This window comes from Natator depressus, chromosome 17, assembly GCF_965152275.1.
Source record: "Natator depressus isolate rNatDep1 chromosome 17, rNatDep2.hap1, whole genome shotgun sequence".
Taxonomy (NCBI): Eukaryota; Metazoa; Chordata; order Testudines; family Cheloniidae; genus Natator; species Natator depressus.
Genome location: NC_134250.1, coordinates 329,667 through 347,327, shown reverse-complemented (window position 1 = coordinate 347,327; position 17,661 = coordinate 329,667). Strand labels below are relative to the sequence as shown.

At 43.0% G+C, this 17,661-nt stretch overlaps 1 protein-coding gene across 5 annotated transcripts in view; it reads left to right on the top strand.

The window, feature by feature from the left end:
• PITPNA (phosphatidylinositol transfer protein alpha) overlaps positions 1–16,941 on the top strand; it is a 45,516-nt gene extending 28,575 nt beyond the window's left edge. For all 5 annotated transcript variants that reach the window (XM_074974425.1, XM_074974424.1, XM_074974426.1 and 2 more), the window contains 7 exons: positions 1,995–2,095; positions 2,529–2,612; positions 7,725–7,802; positions 8,059–8,169; positions 10,880–11,002; positions 11,798–11,867; positions 14,032–16,941. In XM_074974425.1, coding sequence (XP_074830526.1) covers positions 1,995–2,095; positions 2,529–2,612; positions 7,725–7,802; positions 8,059–8,169; positions 10,880–11,002; positions 11,798–11,845 — 545 coding nt within the window. In that variant the 3' untranslated portion in view covers positions 11,846–11,867; positions 14,032–16,941. The remainder of the gene's footprint in view (positions 1–1,994; positions 2,096–2,528; positions 2,613–7,724; positions 7,803–8,058; positions 8,170–10,879; positions 11,003–11,797; positions 11,868–14,031) is intronic.
• Positions 16,942–17,661: the final 720 nt, after the last annotated feature.

Sequence of the window (17,661 nt, the reverse complement as noted above, 5' to 3'; positions counted from 1 at the left end):
ACTTAACAGAGGCAGCATTGTGCACACCAGAGAGAGCAATGATTCTCCTGTACTTAAGAAGGGCAAACACAGTCTACACAATAGCATAATTTGCCCGTCCCAAAGCAAGCGCACATAACCCCTGGAAGCCCCAAAATGGTGAGTAAGCACAGGGTCAAGGGGGACTGATTCTTTCATGGTTGTACTGCCCTCTGGGTTTCTGTGCCTTAGGGAGAGCCAACAGCTGCAGGGGGGCCCCTATGCTGAACACTGTCCCTACATTTTCCCCAGGAGTTTGTCCTGGAAGATATCTCACTGCTGAGGGTGACCTGGGAAGCAAGGGAGGGTCTTCTACTACAATGCGGCTTCTGCCCTGGCCCATATGCAGCTTGCCTGTGTGTAGCAATGGTCCCCCCGCCCCTCACGGCACAGTGGCCTGACTGGGACAAGGACCACAGTGGCTCTCCCACGAAACCTGCACAAGCACATTGCAAGAGTTCTGGATGAGACCTTTGAAGAGATCACTGAGGCGGATTACCGCAATGTGAGAGAGCATCTAGGCATGCATGCAGCCCTAACTCTTCTCACCCCCAAAACCCGCACCGAATAACTTCCTTCCCAAAATAAAAGCCGTTTACCAGGAGCCTCCTATGGTGTTTGTCCTTCCCTAAGCACCGGCTGCCGTGACTGGCTACCTTCCTCCTGGCTTGAGAACAGGTCCTGGCTGCATGCATCTAGGGATGCCAGCGTGTCTTCCTCCTCCTCAGCACCCTCGCTCCCGCATTACTCCTCCTATCGTGTTGGACTGTGCTCTGAAGTGTCCACGGTGGTACTTGGAGTGGAGGTGGGGTCGCCCCCAAGTATCGCGTCCAGCTCTTTGTGAAAACGGCAGGTCGCAGGGGCAGCACCGGAGCAGCTATTTGCCTCTGGGCTTTGTGGTAGGCATTCTGCAGCTCCTTCGCTTTAACCCTGCACTGCACTGCATCCTGGTCATGGCCACTTTTCATCATGTCCGTTGATATCTGCCCGAAGGTATCGTAATTCCTACGGCTGGAGCGCAGCTGGGACTGGACAGCTTTCTTCCCCCCAAACACTGAAGTCCAGCACCTCACCATTGCTCCATACTGGGGATCACCTGGCGCGTGGAGGCATGGTCACCTGCAAAGATTCATTGAGAGCACTCCACGCCTGGCTGAGCAAACAGGAAGGGGATTTTCAAAATTCCCAGAGAATTTAAAGGGCGAGTCTGATGGTTGGTCACCTGAGGGCAGGACAGTAGAGTTCAAAGTGATGACCAGAGTGGCTAGAACAGGCATTGTGGGACGCTTCTGGAGGCCAATCAGAGCACATTAACAGACCAGGGAGTCCACACTGGCGCCGCGGCGCTCCAACGGGGGTGCACCAAATGTTATTCCACTCGCTGAGGTGGAGTACCAGGAGCTCTGTAGCTGTGGAGTCAGAGCGCTCTATGTGCCTTGCCAGTGTGGACAAGTCATGAGTTAGAGTGCACTGAGCTGCTTTAATTTGCTCTAACTTGCAAGTGTAGCCATGCCCTAAGGTGCATGTTTCCAAGGACAGTTTGAATCCAGTTCTGGATCCACATTTTGTCTTTTAAAAGCCAACTTCTGCCCTATTTCTTCCACATCTGTCATCTAATCAAAGCTGTATTTGGCAGTCTGGTTTACTTCTGTTAAACAAGCTTCCTCCTTTGGGTCTTCATTCCTTTCTTTAAAAAAATAAAACATCCTGTAAATGAAAAAGGTAACAAACTCCAATGCTCTGGGTATCAGACTTATTAAGTGTCTTGTATGGACAACTTATGCTTTGACCTAATCTTGTACCTGGCCACCAGTCATGGGTACTTTCAGAAATGTACATGCAAATAGAAATCTGAAATCACATTGTCACTACATTCAAACCTTGGTCCCAGGTCTGGGAGTAACTGTTTGATAATTTTGCTGCTATATATCAGTCAATCAGCAATAAGATCATGTTAGTCTCTTGGATCCCAACAGGTAACCAAAATTTTTCTTTATGGCAGAATGAGTACATGAAAGATGACTTTCTGATCAAAATTGAAACCTGGCACAAACCGGACCTTGGAATGCAGGAGAATGTAAGTGCTTTCAGAGAGGAACTTTGTGGCATTAAGTGGCTAGATCTGTTGCTTGTCCTGTTTTTGAATTCAGTATTGTTATTCTCTTCACATTTCTGGAATTAACATACCTCATGTCAGGCTAGCAAGGAGACTATGCCCCTTATGATTAGACTCCCTTTTGCCTGCTCTGGGTGGGAATGGATGCTTATTAAAACTGTACTCTTGTAGCTCTTGTGCAGAAATTGGTTGGGTTTTGCAGCTTCACTTCTGAATTACTTTTTTCTTTAGCTGATTTTATGTTTCAACATTAACTGATGAAGCCCTCAACTCTGACCCCCTGCTAATGGGTGCTTGATGCTCAGATCTTTATCTCTGTTCTCCATTCTAATTTGGCATGGGGATGATGTGTAGATGGTTTGAAATAAAAATCTGGCTCCCACTTCTACTGCAGGTTCATAAACTAGAGCCAGATGTATGGAAGAATGTAGAAGCAGTTTATATAGACATTGCAGATCGGAACCAAGTGCTCTCCAAGGTATGCTGGTGGGTAAAGCATTTCATGTGATGGCATTAGTATTACAAAAGGAAGATTGATGCAAACCTCATTTCTGAAAATTAGCATGACCCTGCAGATAATCAGACAAGAAGTGAGGAGGGAAGGAGAGACTTTTTAATGGGGGCATGACTGTGGTTGCAGGAGGGGCTACACTGAGAATGCTTCATCAGGGCAAACTGCAAAGCATAGGGCAGATGATCCCCAAAACTGGTGGTTTATTTTATAAATAGATTTCACCAAGCAGCTTCTGTAACACCTTAATGGTTACCAAGAAGCAAAAACACAGTTCCCTTTAACCAATCCAGGCTTTGGCTCCCACCCAGACAGCCTAGTCTGATATAGTGAGGGTTACCTAAAACCTTATTCACCATATGTAAAGCTCAACCAATCCCGTGAGATCTGACACACTACCCACCAAGTCAATGAATACTTCAGATCTTACCCAAATGCATGCTTAAAGCCAATCCTGATTAACTAAATCTAAGATTTATTTAAAAAGAAAAGAAAGAGTTACTGTGGTTAAAAGATCATTATATATACATATATGAATCATGTTCTTATGTCAGTTTCATAGCAGAGATGGTGAGGCTGCTGATTTGTAAAAGTCCTTCTAGAATCTGTTCAATAGGTTATAGCCCAGTAGGCAGTCCGTGTGCATAGTTTTGTTCAAATTCTTCCGTGAGAATTGCAGGGCTAATCCAGAATAGACCTGGAGACCTCAGTCTTGTGATTTAGACTTTCCCTGACAAAGTTTTAAGCAGATCTGAGATAGTAAGGATCAGGCCCGAAAGTTTCTTTATAGCTGAAAGAAAAGGAGTACTCGTGGCACCTTAGAGACTAACCAATTTCACAAAAGCTTATGCTCAAATAACTTGGTTAGTCACTAAGGTGCCACTAGTACTCCTTTTCTTTTTGCGAATACAGACTAACACGGCTCCTACTCTGAAACCTGTCTCTATAGCTGAAGTTCAGCTGATAACCTCTTGGCAGCAAATAATCACAGAGGGCATTCCATGGATCAAGAATAAGTAATGTACATTGTTGCTTTGAAGTAAATCTGTGTTTCCTAAGCACACATCTCTAACTACTTGTATTTATTAGCATAAGGCAATTAACTGTTCAAACAGTTCATCGGTAGCTTACTACAAACTTTAAAGAGAAATAAAGACAATGATATTATTACACCACAAGTTCTAACTACGTGTTAGTATCTCCTTTTGATCTCTGAATCAATAGAATACAGTAATGAAATATCATAGACCGGAACAGAAGTTTAGCGTCTATAAGCTAATTAGATCACATTGTTAAACTTCTAACAAGATATAGGTATCAGAGTAACAGCCGTGTTAGTCTGTATTCACAAAAAGAAAAGGAGTACTTGTGGCACCTTAGAGACTAACCAATTTATTTGAGCATAAGCTTTCGTGAGCTACAGCTCACTTCATCAGATGCATACTGTGGAAAATACAGAAGATGTTTTTATACACACAGGCCATGAAAAAATGGGTGTTTATCATTACAAAAGGTTTTCTCCCCCCCCCCCCCTGCTGGTAATAGCTTATCTAAAGTGATCACTCTCCTTACAATGTATATGGTAATCAAGGTGGGCCATTTCCAGCACAAATCCAGGTTTTCTCTGCCCCCCCCCCCCCCACTCTCCTGTTGGTAATGGCTTATCTAAAGTGATCACTCTCCTTACAATGTGTATGATAATTAAGGTGGGCCATTTCCAGCACAAATCCAGGGTTTAACAAGAACGTCTGAGGAACGGGGGGGCGGAAGAGGAATAAACAAGGGGAAATAGGTTACTTTTTATAATGAATCAACCATTCCCAGTCTCTATTCAAGCCTAAGTTAATTGTATCCAATTTGCAAATTAATTCCAATTCAGCAGTCTCTCGTTGGAGTCTGTTTTCGAAGTTTTTTTTGTTGAAGGATAGTCGCTTTGAGATCAGAAATCGAGTGACCAGAGAGATTGAAGTGTTCTCCGACTGGTTTATGAACGTTATAATTCTTGACATCTGATTTGTGTCCATTTATTCTTTTACGTAGAGACTGTCCAGTTTGCCCAATGTACATGGCAGAGGGGCATTGCTTGCACATGATGGCATATATCACACTGGTAGATGTGCAGGTGAACGATTGTAAGGAGAGTCATCACTTTAGATAAGCTATTACCAACAGGAGAGTGGGTTTTGTGCCGGGGGGTGGTGGGGGACCTGGATTTGTGCTGGAAATGGCCCACCTTGATTATCATACACATTGTAAGGAGAGTGATCACCTTAGAAATAGTTTTACTTTGTGTAATGACTCAACAAGGACTAGCCCTGTTTACCATTTCAATACTCTTCTAATACATCCTTGTGGGTTGTTTTCAGGTCACACAGCCTGCTAGTTGCTTAACTCTTACTGGCTCAACGTGGCAGAGGGCTAAAGCAAACTGTAGAGAACAGTAGAGTCCTTTATGGACAATTTTGATGTAACTCTTAATTTTGTATCCAGTGCTTAGATACTACAAAGGTGGGCTTGGTAGAAATGCCTAGTTAAGTGTTGTTCATCTGTATATAGCATTGTAGTTGGCCATAGTACTTTGCTTAGCAAGGGCTGACATTGTCCTTGTCTTGAAGAGCTTGGATTTCAAAGCAGCACAAAGTAGACAATGGAGAAGAGGACAGGCGAGACTGGAAGAAATTCACAAAATAAGGTTATGGGGTTGGGTGGCTGGTGCTATATGCCTCACATTAACTTTTTTTCAGTATCTTCACCTTTTAAAGGGAATTAAGTTGCTTTTGTTTCAGTATAACACATGCAATAGTCTGAAATGGACACACTATTCAGATCTTTAGGGCCTTTAAATTGCAGTAATAAGTCAATTCCATCTCAGGTTCTTGCAGCAAATCTCCATGAGCTCTGCCTTTGTGACTTGTCTAGGCACCAGAACCCTTCCATGGAATTATAGCTTGTATCTACATATCAGTAGTGTATGTGTACAAACACACACACACACTGTGGTACCCAGCAGAAAAAAAATTCATAATTCCCACATACCTTCCAAGTGTAATTCCCAGAAATTACATGTCACATCTGAGGCATGAAATTACAGATGCAAAGCATTCTTTGAACATGTGTTTGAGGCACATTTATCTGGATATTTTGAAATATGAGTGATGTTGAGCAAGAGAAGAGAACTGCATGGGGGGGGGCGCGAGGGAGGGAAGAGACTGTTCTTAAAACACATTGATCCATGTACTCCTTTTTTTCCAAAAATGTGTGTTGGAGTGGTAAGGGGTCCAAACTAGCCCAAATACTACTGGCAGCTAGTGATTTGTTTCATGGCTGTGATGCCAAAGGGTGGTAATTTATGGTTGTGAACATTAAATTCACATTTTTCGAAATGTTTCCCAAGTTTATGCACTTTAAACCTCTTCCTATTACTTTCCTTTCTCTCACTTGCTTTCTAATGGTGTATACCATACATATGGTATATACCATGTCAAATAAATCCAGAAAGACAAGAATCCAAACCATGTGCAATGCTTACCACTAGGTTTCCTGATCCTCACTTTTAAACTAACTCTACTATAACAGGTCTCTGTGATTGTATAAATAAGGAAACTCAATATCTGAATCCAGATAATGCTCCACCTCAATATCAAGCCTAAAGTTTTACTAATATGCTGATTAAATCTAGTGTACTACAAGGTTCCAACACTGTTGGTGACATGCTATTCAGAAAGCAATAGAATAAAAAATAACTACACTTTTTTCTGTGCTGCATCAGTAAGACATTAAATAAGTTGCATTATCTTGTTTAAACTGCCTTCTTCCTGTAACTTAGATGCACAGACATTGCGTGTTTTATTATTATATTTGGACTGTGTGATCATGTAATTAATATCCTATTGCAGGAAGAGTTAGTCACTGTAGGAACCTAAGGTTCAGTTCTGCAATGAAAAGTATCTGTAAAGATGGCATGGTGGGGTTCCCCGTTTAGTGACTCAATCCTTTCAAGTCAAACTTACTTAACTGGAGTAAAGAAAGGTATTTTCTCTAATTTAGCCTGGCATCAGAATGCAACTGAAGTTTTATTGTGGTTTCTGCATTATTTCTAGTAATAAACTGACTGCAAAACCCAGATTTGAGTGATACCAGTTTAATTCCATATCTCCAATGGGGTTACACTGGTGTAAATCAGGGCACAGTTTGGATCTCTGAATGGAACTGGACTAGTCTGTTGCTCCAGAACAATTCAGCTTGCTCTCCCACACTGTATTGGCTCTACAATGATGCCAGGAGTAAAGGCTTTTTTGGTCACCAAAGTCTGTAGCTATTACTTATAATATGCACAACAAACAAGTCTCAGTAAGAAGGTGCCACATCTCAATCGCTCTTCTGCCACTAAATCTACTTAAAATCTGAATTTCATGGCTTTTTTGCAATTAAAGTCTCATTGTGAGTATTGGCAAAACCAAGTGCTTAAAATTAATTGGTCCCCCCAAAAAATCGTGGGATTTAAAAACAAATAAATTTGGGGTTAGAGTTTCTAAATTAATCTCTCGTCTGAGTAATAAGGAACTTGAATCCCAAAGCAATTATTTTGGAAGATTGGCCTTGAAAATAAGGATTTAAACAAAGTGTCTTCATATTCTCTATGATGCAGGGAAGTGTAGGAGTGCATTCTGACACGAGTACTGTGGTGATGCTGTTTTTATAGCACTGACCAATATTGATGTTTAGAAATACACAAGGTATCTCTGCCTTAGAGTGCTATGTACGTTATTTCTTACAAGAGCCATGTGTTCTAGTCGCTTCCCAATATAGGTGATAATGTGAACCCTGTCCTGAAAAGCTTACAAACTAGTATCAGACACAATGTACCAGTGGATTTGGTGGGGTAACAAAAGTAACATCAATTTTATAATACTAGGGTTAATGTACAGCATGGGGAAGTGAATTTTTTTTCCTCTTGGCCAGTTTCTTAAAGGCTTCATGGAAAAAGTGGGTCTTGAGGAGATCTTAGAGTTACTCTAGACACTAACCTGTCCTCCAAGATCTGTTTCTTATGGCTAAACATGTTTATATTTACAACAGGATTACAAGCAGGAAGAAGACCCAGCAAAATTTAAATCTGTCAAGACTGGACGTGGTCCTCTGGGCCCCAACTGGAAGGTGTGGATCACAGACCTCAGCACATCATTACTGTTTTTGTGACTGGAGTGTGGTTGTCGGGATGGGTCAGGCTTATGGAGGTTGGGGTGTTAATTTGTGTAAACAAGGGAGGAAGTGTTTTCATCTGTCAGTGGAGGGTCTTATATATGCGTACTGAACGAGTGGGCTACTAGTTCTGGGGGTCCTGTCCTAGAAAAAGGTTCCTACAGAGTTTCTGATTTCAGCTCATCATATGAACATCCTTATCTCTTTGCAGAAAGAGCTGGGGAAACAGACAGATTGTCCGTACATGTGTGCTTACAAACTGGTAACAGTCAAGTTCAAGTGGTGGGGTCTGCAAAATAAAGTTGAGAACTTTATACAGAAGGTAAGTGAACCTGGTCAATATCGGGTTTTCAATGTCACCGTGGCCCCACTCCCCAACCCCACCCCAAGGCCCCGCCTGCACTTGACCTCTTCCCTCCGAGGCCCCACTCGCTGCTCAGGCCTTTCCTCCTCACCCCCTGTTTGCTCATCTCTACTTCCTCTTCCTCTGTGTGAGCAGTGGGTGGGGCCTTGGAGGGAATAGACAGAGTAGGGGCGGGGCCTAATAATGTATGTTTGTAAGGCCTTAGTGTCTCCATTGCCTTAGTGCAGGGGAGGGCAAACTATGGCCCACAGGCCAGAGCTGGCCCATCAGGGCTTTTAATCCGGCCCGTGGGATTGTGAGCTCCATGGCGCAGTGGGACTAAAGCAGGCTCCCTGCCCTCCCTGGCTCCATGCCGCTCCTGGAAGTGGCCGGCACCATGTCCCTGCTCCATATGCTGCCCTTGCCTGCAGGCACCGCCCCCCGCAGCTCCCATTGGCCAGGAACAGGGAACCACAGCCAATGGGCGCTTCAGGGGTGGTACCCACAGGTGAGAGAAGCATGTAGTGGAGCTTCCTGCCCAACCCTACCCCCAGGAGCCACTGCCAGACATGCTGGCAACTTCTGGGAGCAGTGCGGGGTCAGGGCGCCTGCCTTAGCCCCGCTGCGTGCTGCTGCCACCCCGGAGCCACTCAAGGTAAGTGGTGCCGGGCCAGAGTCTGCACCCCTAACCTCCTGCCCAGCACCTCCTTCTGCACCCCAACCCCCTGCCCTGAGCCTCCAATCCCCTGTCCTGAGCCCCCTCCTGCACCCTGCACCCCTCCTGCACCCCAACCCCCTGCCCCAGCCCTCCATTCTTGGTCCTGCATATAATTTTCCCACCCAGATGTGGCCCTCAGGCCAGAAAGTTCGCCCACCCCTGGTTTAGTGTCTGGGGTTCCTTTGGATAATTAGGTTCCATAAACCACACTTTTGTCCAAAAAATTTGGTTCTGGTTTTGAGAATGACTTGACTTGCCAGGGGATTGCAACTGTTAATTAAAAAACAAACAAACTGTGAACAAAGGAGCGCCTTACGTTGTACTCTTCATCAGTGTCTTGTCTTTCAGATAATGTGTGGGTGCATGTGCAAGCACAGCAGCTAACTCATCTTGGATGTTGCTGGATAATACATAATAAATAACTCGAGCCTTTCAGTTAAAATAACCTCAGGTGCTTGTAACTGGTTAAGGATGAGTTAAAAAATCCCACACTTCTACTTCAATAGCGTGTTTAGTATGATTCTCCTGCCGTGCCCTGACCTGCCCTGCTAGTCCTGAAGCCCAGGTCATAACTCCTTCCTTGAAACCAATGTTGTTGTTTAAAAAACAAACCTGGAACTCTTAATTTCTCTCACACACAAAGGTCCAATCAAACTGAGGCGTTTACCTCTTTATGTAAGGAATGGATTGCACTGTCCTAGCCTCATGAATGAAAATTCAGCTGCAGGTCACTGGATGGGGCACTTGGAAAAGATGCATTTCTTTGGGGATTCAAGACATTGGGTGATTACGTTATGTTTCCGTTGACTTTGGCAGGAATTGTCAGTCTCCAGGTGCAGCAGCCATGCAGGAAGGTAGATGAGGGAGAGTCAATGCTGTTCTTCAGTGCTGCTTGTTTATCAAGAACCCAAAGTGGGCGTGATACCTAACAAACGCAATAACATCCCTGTCCTGAAGAGCTTACAATCTAAATAGACACAGCAGAGAATAAGGGAAAGGAATAGAACATAAAGGCAAAATGACTGAACAGTTGCCTCTTACACCAGGAATGGAAATGATCTGATGGGCAGGCCTGGATTAGTCAATGTGTACTATGTGCACGATCCCCATCTTGTGCAGAGCACCCCCCTCCCCGCGCCCCCAAACAAACAAAAAAACACCAACCCAGGGCCTGGAAGGAGGTGGGGCATTGTAGGTGGAGGGCCCTGTCTGGATTCTGTAGCGAGCGCTAATGGATCAGAGGGGGGAGCCGAGCCAAGTCTACTGGACTGGTGCTGCTGCAGGATGAGTGTGGGGTGGGCTTCTTCTCCAGCACCCCCTCCCCCTCTGCCCAGGGGGAAGGACCCAACAATCCATCCACCAGGGCCTCCCACCCCCAAAGGCAGGACCCGACCCCACTGGAGGCAGGTAAGGTGTGTGTGAGGTGGGGGGAGGGGGGAGAGTTCTCTTAATGCACAGGGCCCCAAAATTCTTTAATCTGACACTGCTGATGGACTTTCAAATTAAACAAGAGGAATCACAGATGTCAAATCACTAACTCTAATTATTAATTCCTTCTCTTTTAAGCCTATTACGTAGTCTCAAGAGACTGCTGAGCCAATTCCACTGAAAACCTTATTGCATAGCCCAGGCTATATGCAAGAACCCAAAATGGTCCAGTTTAAAAATCTCGAACACTGAATGACAGCATCCATGGTTTCTCTGGCAAGGGCATTTCAATTATAATGAACCAGAAATAGTTGGGTTTTTTCTTTTTCCCTCTGTAGCTTTCCTATGCTTGGCAAAGTGATCCCATTTCCCTATAAAACAAAATGGCAAGCACTGAGGTTAGACCTGTAGCAATTCCCAGTGCACACATCTTTATGACAGTGCACGTTAACTAACTGTAAACATATTGTTCTGCATGCTGAATTGTTGGGATTCTTTTTCCTGAGCTTTAAGTTGTTTGTTCCCTCACCTTTGTTTTTGCAGCAAGAGAAACGTCTTTTCACAAATTTCCACCGGCAGTTGTTTTGCTGGCTTGATAAGTGGGTTGATCTGACTATGGAGGACATTCGCAGGATGGAGGAGGAGACCAAGAAACAGCTGGATGAGGTAAGTGGGGAGGAGAGCAGGTGTGGGCTGTGAGGCAGTATCTGTATTCTAAACCTACTATGGGGTGGGGAAAGAAGGTCTGCCCCCTTGCCATGCAATACGCTCGCTTACCACACAGGTCATACTGCTTCTGGTGGTTTAGGTGGTTGGATCTGACTTTTTGAGTTCTGCCTTCCTAGTTAGCACAGACTCCTTATATTGCTCTGGAACAACTTTTTTATTGGTTTCATTGGTAATTTAGAAGATCTGTTACTGACTATTTTAAAATAAATTAAGATATCTTCTTACTCGTTACCCTAATGAGTATTCAGCTCAATGAGTCTCAGTAAGTTATCAGCAAAATCAGTCTCTGGGTATGGGGTGTTTGTGTGTGTGGTTTTATTTATTTAAAAAAAAAAAAAAAAAAAAGCCCTGCTTTGAGAAATGTAGGTTTGGTGCTGGAGTTTCCATGCTCTCGCAATGAATATTCTTTGTAATTTTTTCACACTTCAAAATGTACTTGATTGTAGTGCCCTGTGCCTTTTGCTCTTTGGGTAACAGAGCCCTAAAAGGAGCTGCAGCTTTGCCAGAAATGGTTCCGGGGCCTGCACAGCTTCTTCTTTTTTTTTTTTTTTTTTTTTTTTTTTTTTTTTTACAAACTGCTTTACGTTAGGACAGTTGTCAGGGATGTGAGACTTTACCTCTGAGGCCAAGAAACTCCCACCTTCACACCCTTTTTTTGATGTGGAGCTGACAGAGAAGCCGATTACCAACATGTGTTGGAACAAATAGCTAAAGATGCTTGCTTACTTTCAGATGAGAGAAAAAGATCCTGTGAAAGGAATGACAGCTGCAGATGACTAACGTGGCTTCCTCCTTGTGCACTGTATGTACCCAGAGTATCTGTCACACGCTTTGTTTTGGCATTCAGTGCTATTTAGAGCAAAAATCAAATTGATTCAGGTTAGCAAGGAGTCAGTACAGAAATTGTGCAAGTCAGAAATCTGTAGAGCTGCTCATTTTGCCTGATAATGAATACACTTTTCACCTTGCCAACTGAATTTACTGTCTTGTTTCAGAATTATTTGAAACTGTTTGTGAGCACAAGGAAAGTGTTAAGGAAAGCATCATATTAGAACAGTAAACACAAAGTTACACTGATGCCTCATTTCTGTGTAATGTACCCATCACTTTGCGTACCCTGTTAGAGGCCTTTTCAATAGTCTCAAATAATTAATAAATGAGCTTGAGTCTAGCAGCCCTGCCCTTTGGACATTTGAGGGTGTATTGGCCTGGATTGTGCCCAGCAACAATGTTCATCAATGGGCAAAGGCCTGGGGCAACATCCATAGGTCACAGGACAGAGAAGGAAGATATAGATGAAGTTTCTTTAAGCTTCTGTTTTTGTCTTGTCTCTGTGTGCATCACTGTGGACATGCTGACTGTAGTGCTTTGATCCTTGGAACCAAAGTATTTGCATGTTTCAATTTTTCCTTGTTGGCCAGACTTCGTGCCAGTGTTCTAGGCAATGTACAGGTAATGGGGACAACTTTTTTTTATACTTCTGCACTGTTGACATGAAGCAAACTTGAGTGGATGTAGGATAGGAAGCAATGTTTTTATCCATGACTACAGCAATATTAGTGGGGAAATGGTGGAAGCTAAATGTCTGAAAGGCACTACTGATCAAGAGGAAAAAGTGTAGAAGGTTATAGAAGCTGCCTGTACATTATTTATCTAGATCGCAGTAGCTCCCACAGTGTGCTCTGTGCTTTGTAAACAGAGCAAGATGTAGTACCTTCCCCAAAGAGCATACAGTCTAAAAAGGTAAGATAGACAAAGGGAAAGGTGTTCAACATGCAAGCCAAATGGGCAGTAAAATGATAGGCATATCTTCTTAATCTCACTCTTTGTTAATATTTAAATTGTTCCCGATTTCTTTGGCGACAGTATTAGTTCTGTTCCAGCCTATTCTGTTCCAATCCATCCAAATCATCTTAATTTAATTTTAAAAATTCAAGCCAACTAAAATCATAGCTTTGCCATTCTTTTCCTATGAGCCCTTCCCCTTCATTCCTTAACATAATGAACCTAACTTCTTACCCTGCCTCCTTGATACACCGCTTCTCAAAATCGTCCACCTCCCTTTGCCCAATATCGTGATGGGTATTGTACACATGTAGAGTAGAAAATGGTCTGTGCCTTGATGAGCAAACAATCAAAATAGACAAGACAGACCCAGTTTCAGGGAAAGGGATAAGAATGTAAAAGCAAAGTGAAGAGATGTTCTCGCATCATATTAATTCCACAATTTTTTCTTTGTTTGCTTTAATAAAGTTTTTGGGTAAGTTTTTTTGTTTTGTACACTCTTTCTAAGGTGCGGGTTAGTGAGGGGAAGGAAGGAAAGGTTTCCATTCTCAGAGGAATTTCTGGTGTAGTGTGGCTCCCCCATTTTAGCTACGTTTCGAAGGGTTACCAATGGTGGGGTGTGGCACTGAGCCCTGGTGGCCCTGCATTCCCTCTTCTGCTGTCACTGCCTTGAATGTTCTCCTGTTTCCTTGCCATACTACCTGTTTGCTGATCTGGGAGTTGCAGGCTCAGTCTCCGGGCTTCTGGTGGCAGCTCCAACTTCCATCTCCCTCTTCCCTTCCATTAGCCCCCGATTGAGTTGCTAGTTGAATTCAGTTCCTGTCCTTTACCTAACCCCATACTCTGCTTCTCCCTCTTCCATACCTACCCCATCCCATCTGGAAATGAGTTAGTGGCCTTGTCCCACAGGTCTTTTGGGATGGAACGTGCTAGATAACTATATTATAAATTGTCCTCTTTGGCAGTATTTGCAGATAGACTCTGGATTGAACTCTGCGCTAGGTTAGGTCAGGCTTGTTGATGGGACAGAATGGAGTAGTCTGTCCTGCTACTGCTTATGCTGGGTTCAGTCTGTGGCTAAATGAAGGTCTTTTCCTTCAGGGTTGTCAATATTGCACCTTTACTGGCACATTTAATTTCAGAAATGGTTTTAAAATGTTTTCCTGTTGTCTTTCTCCTAGTTTGCAAGACAGTCAGCAGGAAGGCCCAGAGACTCCACCCTCTTGACCAATGGACCATCTCTGGATCAAGCCTTTCTATATCCAATCAGCAGGCGATTTTAAATCTCCCATAGCTAATTCTAGATGCCCTTTAATATTGTGAGCAAATAGACAGTCTGGTACTAAGCACTCCAATGTTAGCACGTGTGTGAAGGAGGCAGCTCCTTGGAGACGTGTGACTTATAGATTGCTGTATTTATGACTCCTCCCTCCTTTTTTCATTGTGTTCAGACCAATTTCCATGTGTCCCTGTTTGATTTCCAAGTGGCATTTTTAGCTGAATTAGACTTGTGATGTGGTGATTTTAGATTTATTTTGTTTTCAAAACTGGGATAAACTGCTGCCTTTGTCCTGTCCAAGCCCTTCACCATTCTGAGTGTCCATTTATGGAGAGGGGAATTGTCAGTATTTATTTGAGTGCAAAACTATTCCACAGAATTCTAGGCTCTGACTTTTGCTCCCACGGTAATGATGTTACTGACATACAGGCTCCAATACACACCTGTGTTGCCACGGTCAAGTCTGCTGTTAAGATACCATCATACGTGGCTACTGCAACAGCATTACTTGGTCTGTCTAAACACACACAACTTAAAGGGACTGAACAGCAGGTATCCTTTTGTGTGCGAATGCTGAGACCTTGAATGCATCTTTTGTCTAGATATGCGTCTTTCCTTTGGCCCTTGGAACTATGTTGGTGTTCTATAGTTGTGTGTACAAATCAGCCTTTTAAAATTGTTATGATAACTTACCTGATGAATCTCACAATCTACTGGACTGCCCTTTATTATGATTGCTCATATTTGTAAAACTAACGCTATTTTGTTTGCCCATCAAAAGAAAATGAGTGTCCCAGGACAAGCAGAATTTTGTGATGCTGATAGGCATAAATAATCTCCATATCCAATCACGCTCAGATGCCTGGATCTGTGCTGCTGTTCAGCAATAATACTTCTCTGCATACTCCCCATTACAAAATTGCTAGAACTTAGTTTGCCTTTCTATGCTGTAAAAAGGCAAAATGTAAGACCAAGCAATCTCTGCACAAGACAATTGCAATTTCCTAGGGTTGCAAAGGATGTTGCTGAGTGTCAGAAAACAGCTCTAGGACTCATTCTTAGTCTGTGTCCTTATGGTGGTATCTCAGCTTTAGACAATCAAATAAGCTGGACGAATCAAACAAACACTACTTTATTAAATACTTGAGGAAACATGACTAGGAGAAACAAGGGCTTTCCTGGCTGATTGGTAGAGGCCAGTGTTTGGCTTGCTTCCGCCAGCAGCTGTGTAATCAAACTTCATTCCCTTTATCTGTATTGGGGTGAAGTGAAGTGAAATGTAAATGCCAAAGGCAGCTGTGATGTTACCATTTCCACCTCCACACAGTTTTTTTTTTTTTTTTTGAGGGGGGGTTCGTTTTTTTGAGTAATGCTTCATGCAGTATGCCCGGTTTGTACTCAGCCTCTTACAAACCTCCATCAGCTAATAGTTTCTGAATCAATCCCATGCCATGCTGAATGAAAGTGCAGGGGTGAATTGTTTTCGGTGCAGGGGAAAGATGCACAGGGCTTGCTCTGGAGGAAGAGGCTGGTTTTCAGTCAATAGGCAGTTTATTCTCTCCCCCCCCATTTTTTTTTTTTTTTTTTGGTAAATCTGTTCTTTTGCCTTACAGATGTCTAAGTGCAATAAGCTCTGAATTGTACTGATAACTCTGGCTGATCCTTCTCAGTGACCTCAGAGGGTTTTTGGGATGTGGATTTTAGCATACTCATGAGGTAGAAGTAAAACCAGCTCATTATTAAATAATAGTCTAAGATATTAAACCTTAATCTTCAAGACTATTTGGGACCAGGAAAGTTGTTTGTGGCACTATTTCTCTAGGGGTTTGAGAAGCAGAGTCCAGGAGTGTACGCCCCTTACTAGAGTTCCCTCAATCTAGAATATTTTAATTGAGAATTAACACATTGATTTGTTAACATCTTGTCAGTAGCAGAGTTTAAGGAGGGATTCTTAACTTGGGGAAAACTTGAGAATATATAACACGATTGTTCTTAGATACTTGTGTTTTTATCCAAGAGGTTTTCTAGCTGACATTTCATCTCCATGGAAACAGATTCTAAAGACGGGATCAGAAACAGATTGTGTATGAGGGTGAAAGCTCGTATTTAAACACAAAGCTTTCCTGATTAGCAGTAATTACCAGGAAAAAATGCAGGAAACTGCAAGCTAAATACATGATTTAAAAAAAAATTCATGTTTATCCAGAGTGAAAGTTTTCCTCAAAGCTGGGATAGAGAGATCCTGTAGAGACCTCTCTCAAGGGCAGTCTTGATCCTTGGTTCCCACTAGTGAGAGCATGGCAAAATGTAACAATCTTCACTGATTGTGTTAGTGTGCTGTGTATATCTCTTGCATTTGGCTTTGGCAAGAACCCAAAACCTGCTGGCTCCTGGAGGGGTTAATGATCAGATGTTTGTTTGTTCTAGGGGGATCCTTGTGCTGTCACATTCTCTTCAGGTCCAAACCGGGTGTCCTGGTTGGATTTTAAACACTGCAGTTTTCATCGGAAGCAGGTGCCTTGGTGGAGAGGCCTATGGGCTGGGATGTTTTAGCTGGAGTTTACCTGATGGAGGAGGCCATAGTGACACTCTGAACTCCAAGCACACTTGCACCTTTCTGGGTTTATCCTCCTATAGCCCCTGCTGGGACTCCCTGACAAGTTTTGATTGGTTCATAGTGCTATTTCTTTTACAACATACACTTTGTAGAATTTATTAGATTATCTTGTTGTTTCTTTAATGTGAGTTTGTGCCTTTTGTCTCCTAATCTTCCAATACAGGCATATTGGAAACAAATCTAATAAAATCTTAGACAGAGCTTTTTGGAGTCTGTTGTCTGTTTTATACCTTGTGTGTCTAGTATTCCACATACATATATGCTATCGTGTAAAATCTTTTAGTGATTATAGAATTATGTGTAGAGGACCTACAGTTTTCTGCATTCCTTACAGAACAAACAAGGCCTGATTCTGATCTCACACTAATGTAAATCAGGAGTAACTCCACTGAAGCCAGTGGAATTACTCTGTTGTAAAACTGATGTAAGATAAGAATCTGACCATGTTACCTGTATTTACAATCTAATATTAGCTGTAATGCAGCAAACAAGTGGAGAGAGAAGACATAGGTAAAAATATTATATGATTACTTAAGTCCATTATGTGAACATCTTGCTGGTCTTTAATATTAATCTTGGTGTAGTGCATATTTGAGAGGGAGTAAGGGCAGCATGAAAATTACATTAAAGTAGGGGTTCTGTCAGTTCTAGAGTGACCATATGTCACTTGGGGGTTATTCATGTTGTTTTTCACAGGCCAGTTTTCTTGCTGTGGGTTGGGCCTGGGCCACTCTTTCTTTCTGTGAATATTCTGGGTGTTCTAGCCCTACCCCTGCACACGTGGCAGCTCTATCCTCAGACTTGAGCTGGGGTCTTTGGAAAAGGGAGACAGGTTTGTGGTGGGGTGTCCTGTCTGGGGTTTGAAGATGTGTTACTCAAGGAATTTTTTTCCGAAAAAAGGAGGGCAGCCAGGGC